Source organism: Colletotrichum karsti (genome assembly GCF_011947395.1).
Source record: "Colletotrichum karsti strain CkLH20 chromosome Unknown Scaffold11, whole genome shotgun sequence".
NCBI lineage: Eukaryota > Fungi > Ascomycota > Sordariomycetes > Glomerellales > Glomerellaceae > Colletotrichum > Colletotrichum karsti.
In genome coordinates, this window is record NW_024065911.1 from 504,955 (window position 1) to 524,397 (window position 19,443).

Below are 19,443 nucleotides of genomic sequence, written 5' to 3' on the forward strand. Positions count from 1 at the left end.
GCTTCTTCATTCGCCTGTCGCGAATGAGCCAGAAATCAGGTTCACCACAACCAAATTTGAGAGTGAAGATCTCGGTTGACCGGAGACACCCAAGTGTCGTCGCGAACACGGGCGCCAACAAGCCCTAGCCGAGCTGAAGCAGAGGCAGAGGCAGCCAAGGGGAATCAAGAACAAGCTTGCCACCGCCGTCGACTGTATTCAGCGCAATTACAGACTTGTCGAACACCTGAGGCGAGACCTTGCTTTCCCCTGCCGGTGCCACCGCGGGGCTCTTTGGGGACCCAGGGAGGAACGGCAGATCACCGCCATCGATCCAACCAAAAGTCTCCTTTCAACGTCGCAGGCGGCGACTTTCCCGCCCAGCAGGGCTCGAGTCAACCTGCGTCGTATGTCATGCAACGTCGTAAACGCTCACACTTGGCTAGTCATGAAGGTAGACGTAGGGTTCGCAACCATGGCATGACATCTCGATATACTCGACAAGTCGTCGTCAGAGTTCGTGCGATTTTCTTTAGCAAATCTTCAAATCTAACGCTGGAAGTCCAGACGGATGACCGGCATAAGCTGACAGCGGCGACGCCAGGCAAGCCAGGCTTCTAGAATCTTTCTAGACCGATTCTATGCGCTTGCCGCAAGTAGCAGTTCATCCGTTTCCCAGCTTCCGCTCCAGGCTGCAAACTCACTTGCAACACCACCTGGGTTTGTCTGCCTGTCTTGTCTGTCGCCTGTCCACGAGCACCCAAAGTCGCCAGCGTGGAATGTTGATCTGACGATGGGTCGGTATCCGTACCTGTCCTGTCAGATCTAGATGCAACAGGTCACCCCGAACAATTCGAGTCAGCCTAGACAAACACCCCCTCGACAGAGCATCACTCCAACGCCGACGTGAGAATTGCAGCGTGGTTCCATGCTTGGGACATCACGAACTTCGAGTCTCCCGCGCAATTGCGGGGATGCAAAGAGAACCGCGTCTGATAGTTCGTGGTCCAGCGCTACCTTGTCCTTGACATTCGACCTTTGTGACTTTCAAAGTGGACTCGTCGGTCGGATTTTAAGTAGCGCACTGACACTTGCCTCGACCAAGATGCGACTGAGCGTTTGTCGTTCGTCGCCGGAGATGACTTTCCCAGGTCAGGGAGGTGGCGATGCTGTTGCGAATGGAGCTGCTGGACGGGATACCGCGCAGATCTTGCTTCGAGTACAATGCGAACCCCAAACAATTCAGGCGGCATCAGCCTTGTCTGAACCGTACCGTACCGCATTGATACTCTCGCACCCGCCCCCCGTCCAGAGTCGAGACCGGCATGTCGGTTCAGCCTCCACATCTTCCGCCGGACGCCCGACCGATCCGGAAGCCAGGCCGGCACGAGTTCAGCATCAGCTCCGAACGGGCCTCGGCATCGCGTCGTCATCACCAATATCCTCATTCAAGGACGTCCTTTCGGTTGCGCAGATAAAGCCAAAACACACGACATTGATTGTAACGCGCTTTGTTCGTTTGGCCCATGATCCCCCGATACCCCCTGTTGAATGACTCTTGAGGAATGCGGTCGAGAATCCCGGAGATGTCCAATGCGGTCGCCTTATCGCCCACGTCTCCCTCTGTGTTATCAGGAGACAACTTGACATGATCCCAGAAGAGCAATTCGTTTAGGGGCGCGGTAAGGCCCGAGTGCATGAGCGTCAAGTTCACGAAGGTGCAATCATGCAGACTGAGTTGTCTCATGCAGATTCGTTGGTGCTCTTGTGTCTGCTGGTATTGGGTTACGCCCCAACGACGGTCCTTTTGTCATAAGGTTCTTACCTCCATGTGCCAGCTTGCAGCGACGCAATCCGATACAGCCTGCGAACCAGCAAATTATCGGGAACAAGGAGTCATGGCGAATTTGGAGGGTTTGCCCTGAACCATCCACCGCCGTCCATTGTCCAAGTGCGCTAGGCTCTTGGTGAAAGGCGCCAGGTCGAGGTGACCACTCACATCATTTCGGAAAATGCTGGCGGCGTCGAATATGCAGATAGTAACGAGGGCTTCTCGTTGGTCAGTATACGGTTGACAGGATCGAAGGATCGTGGGCTTGCCGCGACTTGTTTCCGTGATCGATGCTGCAAGTCAACGGCGCAGTGGCTACTGACAAGTGCTGGGAACAAGCGGCGTAGATCGATGCTGCCATGGTTGCCCTCCAACAGAGGCGTCTGTCTGGAAGGACAGGGCAGGATGAATGAATGCTACGCAGCTACGCAAGGCTCGACGGAGGTTGCTTGTCGACTTCCCGTTTTGGAATCTCGTCTCCATTCAACTCTGTTGGGGTGTTGGTATGAACGTTGGACGAGCCCCTGTGGCATGCGGGCATTCGCACGAGCGAGGAGCGGTGTCGTGTCGGTTGACGAGGGTAAAACGAGAGTCCCGATGGTGTCGTTGTGATGTGTGGGGGATTGCAGGGCTGAGGTTTTCCAACTGTCTCCCCATGTCGTTGAGGCGCAACTTGAAACAAAGAGGTTGCATCCCCAATATGTCCATATCCAGCATCCAGAACCAGAAGCCCACACACCGCTGCGTGCCCGGCAAGGCTGAATTGTGTAAGTGGCTGACTCTGCTGCCCGACTTCCATTCCTCAACCAACAACACGATTCATGAGAAACTGGCGTATCGAACACGTCCGAGTCACAGGACCCGAGAAAGGCGGTCGAGACCGCCGCAGAGCCTTGTCTTGACCCGTTGGAGCAGCTGCCGCTTATCCCCGCCGGGCGTATCTGGAGCTGACAAGATGACGATTGCGCAAGATTCAGTCGCTGCTGTTGGTGTCGAGATGACCGAGACATCAATATCAGCATCACCGCCAGAATCCTTCGGATCAATCTGGACAGGCCACATTCATGGCGTCCAGGCCCTACTCTGCCGGGCGAGACACCGGGGCCCTCAGAGCACTTGGAGTGCCAATCGGCCGGCACTAAGCCCATAACGTAGGTGGTGTCTCGTATTGGCATGCAGGTCGCCGAAACGGGCAAGGGAATCATGGCGGCCGCGGGCGTTGAGTTATTCTTTTTCCTTTCAGCCCTGTGGTTCCGGATGACTGTTGGAGAGACATGCGGTTCGGGTGCTTGCGTCCTGCGTGTTGCAGTCGTTGGTGCTCGTATGCCCGAACGAAGCAGGCTGCGGCCAGGGAATTCCGGAAGACCGGCCTAGATTTCCAACGCTTGATAGCATCTTACCAATGCCCTGCGTCTACACGGAGTACCGTTGCAACCCACGGCGCGGCCGGTCTTGCAGTTGATGCGAGTCTCGGATATCGTATTGTATGAACGAACCCTCGGATCGCTTTACTCTGGTCAAGTGCGTTGCTTCCAGCTGAAGCCAGCAAATATGCTAGGACGCGGTTGACGGAATTACCAATTAGTCAACAAGAGGTCGGGCTAACTTAGATAAGCCCCGGAGCGGACTCCGATGATTCACTTCAGCCTGCCGTATTCTATCCCAAGGCAATTCGCGAACCCGAGCAATAACGATAATTAGTGCACGCCTCAACGGCCAGACTGGCTGGCACGAGAGTGCGGCGTGCGTACGTACTGCCTAGTCCAGGCCGCCGACTGCGCCGTCGGCGTGACTTACGTGTCATAAAAGCGTTGCACGGCTGAATCTCTGGAATGCTGGACAGCTGATTAGTCGGTGGCGTTGAGGATTCGCTTGCGATGCTGCGGTCGGACTCTCCTTGTAGGGCTTGGGGTTCGCGCTTGTGGCTTGTCACTCTGCCTCTTCAGGCTTGACCTCGCAAATTCAACCCAAAGCACTCTGGCGGGATGACGGGTGCCGATCGCCGCCGTCATTGAAACATGTTTCCCAGCTTGTTGGTTGGTTCGTGTGTCCCATCTCTAACGCTGGACTCGGACGGGGGACCTAGTCGTCTTGTTGGTTCCATTGCTATACCACCAGGTCGAAGGCTTGCAAGCTTTGGCTCAGCCACGCGGCAGCAACTCAACTTGTATCAACTCCCTTTGGAGCCAATACCATCAACCACTGCCAACATATTCAAATCGAAGCGAAACTGACATCGCTTCACAGCGCTGCGACCGAAACAGCATATGAACAAGATGTCTCTGAAAGGTGGGTTGGTCTCTCGTTGGAAGACAATAGTCCCCTCTGCGCCCAACTCCTTGGCCGCAACGTGTGTTGTAGACCTGAAATGACATTCCGTCTGCAGGCCAGGCCCTTGATATTTCGATGGTGACGACGGGAGCCCAACAGCGCAGAAATCGCGAGAGTTTCGGCTAGGATCTTGGGAGATTTTTACCCACTAGCTAGCTGCCGTGACACAGTCGGACTGTCGAATGACACAGCCGCGAGTCAGCTCCTGCAGAAGAACCAACGTTGTTCGGCCCAGGGATACTGTGTGATTCAGTCATTCCTCATTATGACTTGCCATTGTGCAGCCCTGTGTTGTACTCCTTGGAATTATTTCGGATGCATCTGACAGTGTTCCGACGCGAGTAGCTTGAGTGTTTTGTCGACTGAGACCGCCATTCGCCCTGTTACCGCCTCACGACGTCCACACGTTGCACGACGTGCGTTGCTTCCACCGCCAGAGGGGCAAGAATACTACGGGGGAGTAGTATATCTGCGTACCAGGAATTGTAATCGTAGCCAGTCAACGATACAGCTGCGCTTGGGGATCTGCGCCAAAATGATTGCGTCGACCAACTCAGGACGTCCCAAGCCTTGCTGGATAGTGTCGTTGCAACAAACTCATCTTCATCTGGGCAAGATCGTTGCTGGACCCTGATTCTGTGGTCTTGGTCAGGCCTCCACCCTGGTTTGCCCCGGCCGATACGAGGCCGGGCCCCGACAACCAAACGGGTGGAAAGCGGCTGCTATCCAATCCTCCATCTTTCACATGCATGATAGGACGACATTGCCTTGGAAGTTGGCATGCAACGGCACCTATCCAAGACACCGTCGCACTTTCCTACCCACCAGGAGGCACACGAGGACAGCTTCCAGTCGCTTAGACAGAGACCAAACTCCTGTTTCCGCTCAGAAAGGCGAGGAACTTTTGCGGCACGCCTTCGCCGCAAAGTCGTCCTCCTCACAAGCGGCCTGGGATACCTCAGCGGCGGAGTTCAGTCAACCGTTACAACTGGTGATCGAAGTACCGCGCCGTTGCCAAATGGTGCAAGAACTGTTTAGATGACTTAGGTTGATGGTGTTTGGCCGTTCTCGAACCTCTTGAAGTTCAGTAATCATCGAAAGTTTGGCCAGCGATGAAAACCAGCCACACAGACACTCTTGCTGGCCTGAAGTTAATCGTCTTACCGGCCGAGCCAATACTCGTCGAGGTCGAGGATGAAGTCTATTAGTCGCGTCGTTTTTGGGCCGGTTATCGAGTGAAGGCGGCTACGCTAGTATGTCGGCGAGCTTGAGAGTATTGTTAGTCGATGCCCTGCAGTCTGCTTACGCGGAGGTGCTCGGCTCGAGTCGCCTAGGAGGATTTTGTCACGGATGTCGTGACAGCGTCACTTATTAGCTGCCGCATCGATTCCGGTCGTTGCTGAAGCTTGCGCTGGCGCTACCCAAAAGACGTCGGCCACCGTCGCCCATCATTGGGCCGCTTATTGAGGAAAAGGAGGTGTGTGCACGAAGAAGCTGAATAGCTCATTTCGCAACAGATCGAAGTGATAAACGCACACTCTGGAAGTTATTGAGTAGTACTAGCTGGCACACTGGTCGTGGCGTCAAGTGAGTGCACACGCTGCAACAGGGCTTGGGCGTGGACCGCGAAGGTGGAAGATCTCGTTTAGCATGGGACTAAGATCTGCCATGTAGTGCCAGGGGTTTCGAGTAGCGTGGTGGTCGATTTGCACTGCAGTCTGCAGCAAGCTGTGCGGCATTTGCATCTCCAATGTCCGCAGCTCATCCTCTTGTGGGCTGCTGCCGCTACCGGCTGAAAGGATGGATGTGCAGCACGGAATGGAAGACCAAGGTGCCGCAGCTAGAGGTTGCGATCACCAAAATGAAATCCGTCATGGTTGAATCGAACCGGAGCTGTAGCCTCTTTGCGAGCTCCCGTTGAGATTCCCGTCCCAGAAGTTGATAGGAGCTTGGGCGCGTACTTGTTCGCTCTTCTGACTCGACTCGTCGCGTGGCTCGTGACTCGTCTTAGTCCGGGCGATCGACGGCGCAAGACGTCTCCAAGCCCTACGGACGGCTACTGCTCCTGTACCCGTAACCGAGTGCTCAGCTAAGGGACTGTGGCTTGAGCTTTTGCCTTGAAATTACAGCACAGCAGTTCCTCTTCCACTTCGTTGAACATGAAATGGCCAAAGGGGTTTTTAGTGGGTGTATTCGTTTCCAAATATGGCAGCGTGTTCATCATGCCAAGCCAGTGAGTGATGCAGACGCACCTCGGCAGTTGCACTGAGGGAATACAGGGGCAGAAACCCATTGAATTGCCAGTACAGACATTGAAGGGTGTGTACGGGTACCAAGCACCGTAATTTCCTCTGGCTCTGGCTTCGTATACATGCCTCTGTTCGAGAAAAGAGCGTAAGAGTAAGAGGTTGCTGTCGATGGCGGAATCGCACATTTGCATTGCTGTAGACGGAGCACGGAAGCTTTGACTTTCGGAGGACAGGTGGTGATGTTTCATGCCGTTAAGCCCCGGACCCCCCATTGGATGACCGGGCTCGGAGCGCACTCGAATGCGGAAGGCATCGCCCTCTTCGCCCATCGGAGCAACTCCATCGAGCCCCATTGCCTCCGCTGCACTGCCTTCCAGTCTCCAGTCTTCAAGGCATGCAAGCCTGCTGGCTTCCTCGTAACTGGGTCTCCATGTGCCGAGGCATGGGGCCCATTCTCAGTCTCTCTCGATGGCGATGCTTCATGTTACATGGCGTTGAGCGAGCTAATTGATGTGTGTGGCTTGCCCTACGAGGACGACAGTGAGGTGTGCGTGGCATCGTGTTTTATTCGAAGAACATTCCACTTGACCCCCTTGTTGCTTGGGCCGGGCTGCCAAGATGCGCCAAACTAGCCTGGCAGTCTGCTCACATCAGGTTCACGCCGCCGATTCCGATGATTCCATATGGTATGCCTCCTCTTCATCCACAACTGCCTGAGATGATGCGCCTTGTTTCGGGCTCTCGGTGAAAATGTGGAGTCACTCAAGATGAGTCGCGGGCCTGGGTGACGTGCAGTCGAAGAGGGGCCACGAAGCACCTGCGTCGAGCAGCGGTGGTTTGATGTTCAGTGGCAACGCTCAGGGTCTGCGAGACCGTTGGCCCGGGGGTGCTTTTGCCGTCATGGATTGACCTTCGGGCCCGACACCGATCCGGACCGTCATTCGTTGTGTACGACTTCATCCCGTTTGCGACTGAGACACCACAGCAGCCGCAGAAGAAGCTCACAACTCAGAGTTTTGGTCGGTTGATTGGGTCAACTCTTGCCTATCTGCCGGGCAGTTTGAGTTGTTCATACTGAAGACCACCTCAGTTTGTGCTGAGCTTTCTTGCACGTCTTTCATCTGGCGATCGGGCTCGTCGTCCGATGTACTATCCGTCAGTGAATGCTCGAGTATCGCAGCAAGATTTGTTGGACGCGGGCACTAGCTCTGCTAAGGGCAGCACGACACGTCCCGGATAGTCAGATGATGCGGCGGTCCAGTTTGGTGGCGGAGGCGCAAGTGACGTTAACCGCGCCGGCGGGTTTCCTCTTTGCCCTACCGGCACCAGCTTCGCAAAATGAACCGTATTCTGCCTAGACGCTTCCAACTAGATCAGGACGCACTGGCAAGACGGCGTAAAAAGGCGTCAGTTTCGTCAACGTGAATTCTGAAATCACGATAGGAATTCATCCCATTGCATTTCTCATCCGTCAGATCGGAAAACCCGCGAAATGAAATCAGTTGACTCCAGAGAGACACGCAAGACTGCAATGCACGGCCTCAGTTGGGTCTCGACGCAGATTAAATTTAGAACGGTTGGGGATTTTGCCGCTGTGCAACCCAGCCGGGCGCGTGGTGAATGTGACCTTCATCGCTCGCGAAACACACAATGGTTGGCAGGATTGGGCGAGGCGCCGTCCCGCTGAGGAACAAAATGCGGATAGGCGGGGTGTTGTTTGGGATGACACTCTGCAGATGCTGTAGGGAGGCTGAGCAATGTTCTCTCGGCTGCAAGACCGGCTCATGACGATCGGAGGATGATAGCAAGAACGTCCTCGAACCCCTTGTTGACATTTGGGTAGACGCTTTTGTCAGCGTAGACGAACTTCATCTTCAGGCTGTTCCCCGCATGAAGGATGTTTCGAGCCGCGCACTATGTGTGCGAGTGGTTCGCACCGGCAAGATCTTCGCCCAATCTCCGCTCGGCGTGCAGAGGGAGCATCCCTGCACTTAGATTGACGCCAAGTTGGTGGCATCGAGCTAATCGATGAGGCCCAAACGGTGTAGGGCTGAGAAAGGCCGGTCGGTGTGGGCTGGCGCCTGAACCGTCCCAGTCCGACGTCGCTTGCTTTCGCCTTCTTGCTTTCCGCAGTGCCTCGATTTCTCGGTGCAAGAGATTTTGCAATTGGTTTTTGTGAAAGTGAAAAGCTTTGCCAAACGACCGACCCCAGCTCTGGGTAGAACTTCGGCCGATACAAGCTTGTCGAATGACTCGTGGGATGAACCAGTTTAACTTGCACGGCCCAATCGTTGTTCCTTGTTGTTGGTCCGTTTGTGAGACAGGGAGAGACGTTCTCTCAACTTCTCAAGAGGTTCAGGGAGCGATGCTGGAACATCGTACGCAGGGCAAACCCCATCGGAACTAGTTTTCGCCGCCGCTGCTATCGGGAAGCATGCTTACGAATTGACTCGGGGCGAAACAAACTGCAGTAAATATTTTGAAGCATCCTGATAGGCGTGGCGCAGCGGTTGTTGCCGAGAAGACATAATCATCCATGTTTAGTATGATTCTTTGTCATGCTCACCGCACCCTGCTCTTATTGGCAACTCGTAGCTGACTGAGATCAAATAACATGCATCCAGAAGAGCTCGATGGGATCTTCTGAATGCCAGCCTTGCTTCGATGCAATGCCCATAACGGTGCGTCGTCCAATGGTTCTGAAGTGTAGGCGACATAATATTAATCGCCGATGGAAGGGATGACGTTCAGGTGGCGTAATATTAAGATCAAAAGCTGGGATGAGCAGATGTTCTCGCCTGCGGCCTTCGCACGTGGTGCAGCTCAGTGCACCAGCGTGAAATGTGAGCTCGCAATGTACTTCAATACAGTTACACTTGAATGAACTTCTGTGCAGCTGTGATTGACCCAGACGTAAGTTGACAGTACAGGCCACATGTAGCAGGCACACTGACCAAGATCGAGTCAGAGTCAGCTACGACAATGTCTTATCGAGTGATTTGTGTCGATTTCAAAGAGCTCGGATGGTGCTCGCCACCAAATAGTGCTGTCATTCTAGCAGACTGTGTCTGGTACGAGTGTGTTTGTAATTAGCGCGCAGGTCTCTTGGAGAGCAAGGGACGTCCAGCCTCGTAAGGCCATCGGTAGACAGATTTTAAGAGGGTTTGTCGCGCCTCTTCGTGTAGGGTAGGCGACTGGGATGCGGCGGCCAAAATAGGCATCGTTGGACATTAGTAGTTACACCAGCGCTCGCCAGCTTTGCCTCTCTTGGGAGGTCATAAGACGGAAGATTCCATTTACCGAAGAGGAACCCCAACCTCAGCCCTATATGAAAGAATGGGGGTAAGTAGGCGCTCGGGATTTGGAGCCAATACGAAAAATCCAATGCGGCGGGCTGTATCAGATTGCGAAGGCCTCGAGTTCTGGAAGTTTGTCCGAAAAGAAGTACTCTCTAGCTGGCGGCTCCTGAGACTTGTGGACCGCTGAATTGGCATGCGCTGGACTCGGCCTGGGTTTGCCCTGACAAAGAGATCTGATGGTTAAGTCTAGAACAGGCGGGACTGCAGCGAATTTTGAATGTTGCCAAATCAGTCGGGCGACGACGATGTTGAGTTGACACCAATCGGCAAGGCTGATGGCCTATTGAGTATGTTGTCCTCGTTTTTGTGGGTAGAAACTTGCTCCATTAGGAATGCAGACCGAGAGGACCGTCGCAGGTCTCGTACTAGGTCAGACTGGCGAGCCGGAGATTGATGGGCAAAGAGGCATAATGCGTGGTCGGGCGGTACGTTGGGCTGTTTTAGTGGCATTCGGCAGTCCGGAGCGTCGGATATGGGTGTAGTAAAGGGGCCGCGGATTGCGGTGGATGAGTACATGCGGCAGCATGCTCCGCGCCTCGTCCCTGAGGTTGGCTATGATGTTGATGCCGTGTGCAATGTTTTTATTGCAGACTCCAGACTCAGAGTCGAAGCCGAAGGGTGTGTGTGTGCCTGGCCGGGCGGCAGGCGGACTTGACAGAGACACGCAAACGGGGTTGATGGTAGATGGGATGGACGCTCTGACGGCAAAATCTCCGTGGTCCTTCTCTGTTGTGATTGGCTGTACAGACGAAGTACCGGCATGCACAGCCCAGCGAAAAGGGAGTCCAGGCAAGTTGGTCCCGTCCGTGTACGTTCCGGGACGATTTAACGCCTAACAGTATCCGTACTGCGGTACGTCGAAGATGGAGATACAACACTGGAGACGTCGTATCCAGATGATAGGTTGCTTGGCATCAAATCCAGGGCGAAGGTCTGGATTTACTGAATGCAGAGGAGCCGCATATCATCCAGGCGTGGTGGTGTCAAGCCTTGGATGTCTGATTGGCGTGGGTGTAAGTAGCACAGCTCCTGAGCGTTTCGATGGCTTCTGTGGCATTTTCGATACTTCCAACCCCTTGTTGTATTGTCGTTGGTGGGCATTCAGGTGTTCCAAGAATACGGTTCCAGCCAAGGAAATAGAAGCATCTGTCTTGTCTCTTGCTTTCAAGCCAGCCCCGCACGTTGACGATAGTGCCCATTTCGTGCAGCGCTCCGTATCGGTATGGACTCTTTTAGCGTCGTTGATGAAGAGGCATCCTCGGATTCGGGAATTGTCTAGTCTTATTCGCCGCCTTGTAGAGACATGGTTGACGAGCAAGGAAGCCCGTATCCATGCGACTGAATGCTGCGGCAAATTGCAAAGCTGGTAGCAGACCGGGACTGGAAAATGGAGTTTCTGATTCAAGCGTCAAGACGACGTTGACGGTCGAGGGTTGACGACGACGACGACGACGACAATAACGCGGAGCCCAATGGTTGATGCCAAGGATCCACCAGGGCCTGAGCAAACGGCTGGGAAAATGCAGTGAAGGCTTGCGGAGGTCGAAGGTCAAGATCAGGTGGGAAGCGAAGTCCTGGTACGTGGCCGATATGGTAAAAGACGGCGCGTGCCGATGTAGGGGTACCTCTCTAAGGGGAGGGGAGGGCTCCTGGGAGATGGACCGCGGCTCCAAGACTATGTCCTGGCGAGGTAGTGGAGAGTGGCCGAGTCGCGCCAGTGACGGTGAGGTCCACGATGATTGCCGTTCGTGGGTCGCAGTCGTGACTGTTGTCAAGGTCAAGGGTGAAGAGTGTTGTTGATGGTGATGGTACTTGTGTGCTGATGACGATGATGACTGTTGGTGTTTGCCTTGCTCAGTGCTGATGTGGTGAGGCGGGGGCCGAAGCCGAAAAGAGGACCATGTTGACAAGGCGAGAACGACTGCCAATCGAGGCTCAGGCAGCCGGAGGAGAAAAACACAGTCAGAGCCCAGATCAGGATTGGAGTGACAGCAGTGACAGCGTCAGTGACGGCTGACAGGGGCGGGATTCGATGATTGACATGGAGGAGTCGAGCGTGAGCCTGTGAGGTGAGGGTTGAGGTGGAGGAATGCGAATTTGTGGAGCAGAATGGCACTTTGGCACTCGGTGCTGCGAGTCTGGAGTCTGAACGTCGAGGGCAGACGGCCACGGCCACATTTCTCGGTCGCAAGCCGCAGATGCAAGATGGTGATGCTGGTGCCAGATGTTGTGGAAGTTTTGGTAGAAGCTTTCGTTCGGCTTCGAAATGATTCGGGTACGTACCCGTCCATGCGGTTCCTGCTTCCGGGACACTCAGCCTAGGTGGTCTGATGAAGCAGGTAAGAGCGATGTGGTGGTGACTTCCAGCAGATCAGAAGGCAGGTAGGTAGGCAGTAGGCAGGTAGGCAGGTAGGCAGGCGTACTCAGGGAAAGCACTACTTGAGCCGAAGTACCTGTGGAAGGTAGCACGAGTCCACGACCCCAATCCCACCTCGACGTTCCACCGTCGCTCTTGTCTTCCCGCTTCGTGGTGTGGGAGGGCAGCACAGGGCTAGAATGCACCCCACCTCATCGACGAGCCCACCCCTCCCCCTTTCTCTTCATCTCACACCCTCTTAGGATATCGTTCATTGGTTTAGGAGAGACACGCCCCATGCTTTGGTTTGACTGCACTCCGAACACACCCCGCCCCTCGTGAACGACCACGCCCCGTCTTTCCAGTCGTGAGCTTCCAGTCGTCCTCTTTTTCTGCCTCCTTGCCTTACCGAGCACGTAGGTTTAATACCACTTCTGCTATTGCTTTCCTAAGCAAAAAAGTCGGACGATGACGGATGAGTAAGAAATACTGAGCGTTGCGTCGCATTTGCCGTACCTTATGCCGGGGTATCTGACCTGATAAGGTATGATATTGTGTAGTCGTGTTCGTACTCTTTCTCTGTTTCTTCCTTGATCCGTACTCTATACAGAGTCAGGTACTTCAACGTCAAGGAAGAGGCCGAGACAACGACAGCAACAGCAAGAACGACGGGACGAGAGTTGACGGCCACTGCCCTGCAGAGAAACACTTGGGATCCACCGGGTCCACCCTCGAGCTTGCGTACCCACTCAGGGCCGTCGACCCCTGCTCTGCCCTGCCCCATACCTGCACCGTGCGCCGTGCATTGTGACCTTGGGTCTTGTCCTTCTTTCCCTGTCCTTCCCTGTCCTTTCCAGTGTCCTTTCCTTCACTGTTCAGTCTCCATGTCCGCTAAGCCCAATAGGGCACCCTTGACCTGCCGACCTTCTTCCCTTCTTTTGGTTCCTCTCCTGTGCCCGTTCTTGTTGTTCTTTGGGGATGACTTCGAAGTTGCTTGTTCCAGTAATTAATTACCTTACCTTGGCTAGATTAATAGCCGTTTCGTCATCGGAACCTGCCGTGGAATGAGAGGCAGGGAAAGCACCTGTCGGCGATTTCTGAACACTCAAGTCCCCATTCCGTTCTTGTTCTGCCTTGCGGTGCCCGACTAATACTAATATCTCACCTCATGATGGTGGAACTAACTCCATTCCCCTCTGCCTGGCTATCGCTTCTTAGCCTTAGGTTCTTCTTCTTGCCCCGTTATCACGACACGAAAGCGAGACGCCCTCACTCACACGGGCTCGTAAGAGGCAACAGCTTTCTCCTCTTCTGCCTGCGTCGTGCGTCTTCTCCTAGGTGCATCTCCAAACCAGGTAGCAACCGCTCTTACGAACCACCCTTTCCTCGTTGGGTATCCGTCTCATCGTGCCTGGGCGTCTCGCGCAGATTCTCCTCTTCCGTGCCGCAATCTCGTCCCTAAAGATCCCTTTTTCTCGTTGCTGCTGTCGTGGGAGGAAAGGAATGCGCGTGGAAGCAACAGCCAGGCTGAAATTGAAATGATCAGCTGAACTTACCTCAAAGTACCTCACCAGACGCATCTCACTCCACCCTACCGTACGTGCTCGCCGACTCTGTTCCAGTTTCCTGAGTTGGATGCTGCAAGTTTCTTCTCTTCTGCCTGGGCCGTATCCAGAAACCAAGAACCTGAGGTCTTCTGCTCTGTTCGTCCGTCACTTCACGGATAAAGAGCAGCAATCGCCCTCTCTCTGACACTTTTCACTGCAATATTGACGCCCGTCAACAACACCATACCGCCGCATACTGCACCGCACCGACATCTCACGTCCCGCCGTCATGCTTATTACCTCCAAGTATCTTCTTACCTAGTCTTACATGGTCCTGCTCGACGTAAGGTATCTTACCTTGCTCAGGCTTACCTTAACCTGACTTGACCACACCACCTCCGGTGTCCGTCCCGTTCAAAGTACCGCATCTCGGACAGACAGGAACGACATTGACACACACTCACTCATACATCACTCGCGCTCACACTCACACTCACACCATACGCTCACTCAGGCTCATTGTTTGGTACGCGCACACGCATCACACACACCTTACCTTGTCTTCTGTACGCCTGGATGGCCTGTCGCAACAGCAGAGCGGCGGCATAACAATAATATCAATAAAACCCCTCTCTCGAACACACGATCCGAGCCAACCCCATACCCTCCGTCCCCCGTCCCCGTCCCCCGTCCCCGTTCTCCGTCCGCCCCTTGTCCTCGACCGAGTCGTCCTCGTCCTCGTCCTCGTCCTCGACTCTCATCCCCCGTTCTTATCCTCGTCGTCAACGTTGGACTCCTGTCCCGGCACCCCAGGCATTCCCTTCTCAGTCCCGAATCCCAAATCCCAAGCCCCCGTCAACTGCCCACCCCGACTCAAAATTGACAGACAGGGCTGCGTCTCCTGCATTGCGCTACGGATACACTAGGTACACCAGCCTATCCGTACTGCGTACTGCCTACGGATAGACAGCCAGACCTACCTTGGAAGACAGCCACACGCCAACAACCGTCGAGGTCCCTGGCTGGCTGCTAGTCAGTGTCTTTCCGCATCCTATTCCTCTTACAGCAGCCTGCCGACACTACCTTACACTATCCCGCTACCGCAACCTTGGATTGCCTACCTGGGCATCTACTCTGTACCCATTAGCCGTTTCTATTTCATTCACTCCTCTCCTGTTTTGCCCTCATCCTGTCCTCATACTCTCTCTTGAGGTAAAGGGTATACGGCGTGGTGCCTCGTTCACGTCTTGTCTTGTCCCGTCCTGTTCGGGTCTGGTCTGGCCTGGCCTGGCTACCGATCTGTCTCTGTAAAGAAACATCCAAAGACAAGCTCGAGGGGAAGAAAACCGGCTGCTCAGTGTTCACGTCCAAAGAGGAGGTACCTTACAGGGCAGAACGGTTCACACACACCCCTCCCCTCACCCTTCACCCCAATCTCCATCGCCTTACCGCTGGGCGTTGCTACTTGCCGACAGGAGCCCTGCTCTTCTTAGTCTTAGCCCAGGTCAGGTCCTCTCCACCAACTCCCACGCCCACCGTTCCTCAGCCAAGGAGGTACATGGTACTGAATAGTATACATGAGCCAAGGTACCGCCCACTGCGACGTTAAGGTGTACACTACGGATACCGTACATAGTAAGGTAGTAGGAGTAGGGGCCAGCGTGCAGCGCTTGACAAGGATAGAGACAGCATCCATCCGCCCCGTAAGGAGGTCCTGGTCTCTTTTGCCTTAAAGCACGGGGGGTTCAGCACATTTCTGCCGATTCCACCTACTATTACCTACCTTACCTTCACCCAGGACCCAGGGCACCACTCAGTCACTCCCGTCCCGTCCAGTCGTCGTCACGCATCGCCTCTTATTTCAGCTTGTCTTCCCCCCACGACGAACTGGAACTCGATCCCGACTCGACTCGACTTGAACTCTGCCCACCCCAGCAGCAGCTTCAGTCCAGCTTCAGCTTCGGCCACTCCTCTTCCTCCGACGACATTTGGCCTTCGCATTCCTCGACGCCGTCCGGTCCTTTATTGTTTCTGCTTGTCGACCTGTCTAGTCCGTACAGCCGTCTACGAACCACTCGACCGCGTCTTCGTCCTCGAATTCCCGACATTCCAACTCCACCTGTCGGCTCCTCTCCTTCCGCCCTCGCTGGAATTGTCTTGGTCTTTTCTTCTCCAAGAACCCGTCCGCTGCGGCTAAGGGTAAAACCAACAACAGAGGAATAGAGACAGGAAGACGTCTTCGACTCGACCTGCATTTATTGGCATTGGCATCGGCACCCGAATCGGCATTGCCATCCTCATCGCCATTGGCCCTCCGACTCCAATTCCAACCAACGGCGAACCCGACCTTCATCGCCACCCTCGGCCTGCACGACGACCGCCTTGGCCCCGGATACATCTCGTATCCCGCCGCGATCTCAATCCCCTTTTCCCTCGCCCATCACCCCATGACGAACGTGCTGTCACTATAAACCCTAGTGGCCTCCGCCTCAGCTTCAGCTGTCATCGTCATAAACCTCAGCTGGCATTGCACAGATATTCGCCGACATCATGGAGGCGCCATCACGTTACAGGGAGCCCGTTGGCCTCCCCAGCATCCATATAGAACCAAACCCAAGATCATCCGACCGGCCAGAGTACGGCATGTACTCGTCTTCGGCAGCTCGATCTATTCCCGGCTCGGACAGAGGGCCCGTCGACGCTCCTCCGCCGCTACCTCCCCCGCGATTGCCGTTCGAGCCACACAACACCATGTACCAAGAACCCAGGCAATGGCACCGCGATCCATCATCTTACAGCCCTAGGGACGCCAGTGGCTACGGGAGCATGAACAGCTTCGACGAGAGACCGAACTACAAGGGAGCTGGTCACAGACACGAAAGAGACGAGGGATACGCAAGCATGAGCTCTGGCTCTTCTAGGTAAGCTGCCAATTATTGGCAGGTCTTGAAGGCCAACCCAGGCGTACACGAGGACTCGTATGCTAACGTTGCGTCCCCAGATCTGAATGCTCCTTGCCCAGTATCGCCGCAGGTTTCGGACTTCACCACAACAAGTTCCAGTTCCAATCTGGCGCCGATGCCTTCACCGACATGAAGAAGAAGCTCGACCCCCTCAAGACTTTTGATAACAAAATGAACGTGTCTCTGCTCAGCGCCTCTAGCGCCTCTGCTACTGATCCTTTCACGAGAAGGTTGTCCGGTGACCAGCGCGCAGCTCCGCTTTCCCTCCCTACCACGAACCTGCCGTACCACCTCAAGACAAATATGTTGGATTCGCCCGACAGGCTCACACAAACCCCCCAATCCGCTGTCTCGCCATCCCCGAGAAGTCAGCCATTCCATCTCGGCGACTACCGGTCACCCCGTTCCGTGTCAGACCTCGACAGGTCACCGCCTCAAAGGTCGAGAAGAAACAACAGCGACGATGCGTCTTCGCATTCATACGAGGTGGAGGATATGGAAATGGAAGAGACAAACTCCATGAAGAGATTGCGTATCGAGGACCCTATGCGAGCCCACTACGATGGCGCGGGGGCAAAGCGCCGCGCATCCGCGGACCCCGACGACAGCGTCCCCATTGGCTTCACAACTCAGGGCGATCTGATGCGTCGCCGGGATGGCAACTCGAGAGGTTCACCGACGCCCCGGCTTAGCGCCATTCCTCAAGGATCCGTCTCTTCGGTATCCTCCAGCGGACGTGCCGGCTCCTACAGCTCCAACCTGTCGCTTCTCACCGGCAGCATCGCCAGCATGAACACATCCTACGGACGCGTTTCCCCTGGTGGTCTCTCGCCCGGCGGCATCTCGCCTAATGGCACCGATCCCAGCTGTAGCTCACCTTACAGTGCGTCGATGTCTTTGAACCCTTCGCCTCGAGGTTCTCTGTCCCGCGCTCCGCACCAGAGGACCATCAGCGAAAGCCGGCCTTTGGCTTCCCCCCGCAAGCTTGCCGAAGTGAGCAAGCCCGGAAACGCAAAGATTTCCGGCTTCTTCATGTGCGACTGCTGCCCCAAGAAGCCGAAGAAGTTTGAGACGCCGGAAGAACTACAGTAAGTCCGCTTGCCTGATGTGCCGTTGAACATGTGCTTACACGATACAGGGCTCACGAATCAGAGAAGCAATACGAATGCTCATTCTGTGGAAACCGGTTTAAGAACAAGAACGAGGCGGAACGTCACCAGAACAGTCTGCACGTGCGTAGACACAGCTGGAGCTGCTCTGCTCTGAACAGTTACGACCGAGCCTTCCACGACAGTACCAACCGTCCTGGCGAAGCCGACAGTTGTGGCTATTGCGGCGAGGAGTTCCCCCGCAACGGCCGAGGACCCGGGGCGACGGCACCTCGCCACGCCACGGACCAGGATTGGGAAGAGCGCATTCGCCATCTCCAGGAGGTTCACAAGTTCCGCGAGTGCAACGCCAGCAAGAAGTTCTACCGTGCGGATCACTTCCGACAGCACTTGAAGCACAGCCACGCTGGAACAAGTGGCAAGTGGACCAACATGCTCGAGAACGCCTGCATGTTGGATGAGGATCCTACTCCGAGGTAGATGATCGGTCCACGACGCTATCATACCGCAAAGGGGCCCCCGGAGTTGACCCCGGACGCTTCGCGTGCAGTCGAGTCAAGATGGTCGGGCTTATGATCAGGTCCGCGAGACCACACGACGACGAGTCATTTCGCAAGGATACAGCGGGGAACGTTGAATTCGAGCGGAGGAAACGACTGAAAGGGGGACGTCATTGGCGACTTGAGACAGCGCAATCAATGGTTCCCCGCCACGCATAGCGATAGTCGGCGGCAGCGAATAGCTTTTCGGAAGGCATCCTGACGGATCGCGACATTACATCCGACTTTGTTTCGTTAAAATTGGCTCAACAAAGGGAAACGGGATACCGCTTTTCACAGCGAGGGAGACGTCATGCCGGCAGTCTGGGCATATCAAAAGTTGAGGAAGCAGCTGGGCCAAGTACGTGGTTGACATCACAGGTGGATGGCAGCCAATTTCGGAGCCTTTGGAGTTCTGGCGATTGCAGCAGGGGCTTTTAGGCACCGGACACACAGTTTTATGGAGGTTGTCTAGTTGCGCATCATGTTTTCATTTGGAGGAAATACCAGGCCTCGGGCCAGAGCAGGGGGAGAGCGGCACGATGACATGACGGCACTAGAGTCGCGGCAAGCCCGCGTTGTATTTTGTACGGGCACATATGGAAGGGAAAAAAACAAGTCGATCGGTACGGAACAAAAATAACTGAGATATAACAAAGAATATTCAAACAAATTAATAATGCACTGTCACTGCGTCTCTCGTGAGATTGGAGAATGACGATCTGCTACCAAGGGATGGGCTGAGAGGTAGACCGCGGATGAGTATCTCGCTTGACGATCCATCAAGACTTGAAGAGATGAAGCCTCGGTAGAGGCAGCCGATCGAATCGTTTCCTCGGGTGAAACATTCTCGGCCAATTTCCATTACAAGGGACTCGGTGATGCCGTGATGCCGTGCTCCTATGCGCTTCATCATCGTCGATGAATGAGGCCGCCAGCTGAAGGTACCTTACCGTGGTGTCACATGACTTCAGCCCTACAAGCCACGTCTGAACTGTGGCGAAGTCGCCGTGCTTTTTTTTATTTTATTTTATTTTTAGTGGAGTCGGCGGTGAGGGGCAATGAGGGGAAGCATCCGAACCTGTCAGGTACGTACCGATCTGTCGCTTTGGCGAGGGGCAGTTGGTAAAAGTGGAGACTTGACTCTTCCGGCGACGGCACCTTTTTTTCTGCTTGGCTG

General features: G+C 54.8%; 1 protein-coding gene across 1 annotated transcript; it reads left to right on the top strand.

The window, feature by feature from the left end:
• Positions 1 to 15,958: 15,958 nt before the first annotated feature.
• Positions 15,959 to 18,204, top strand: CkaCkLH20_04269 (C2H2 finger domain-containing protein; the record flags this gene model as incomplete). The annotated part of the gene is made up of 4 exons (XM_038886988.1): positions 15,959 to 16,108; positions 16,188 to 16,573; positions 16,654 to 17,703; positions 17,754 to 18,204. 4 exons carry the CDS (start codon positions 15,959 to 15,961, stop codon positions 18,202 to 18,204), a joined length of 2,037 nt encoding a protein of 678 aa, XP_038747692.1.
• Positions 18,205 to 19,443: the final 1,239 nt, after the last annotated feature.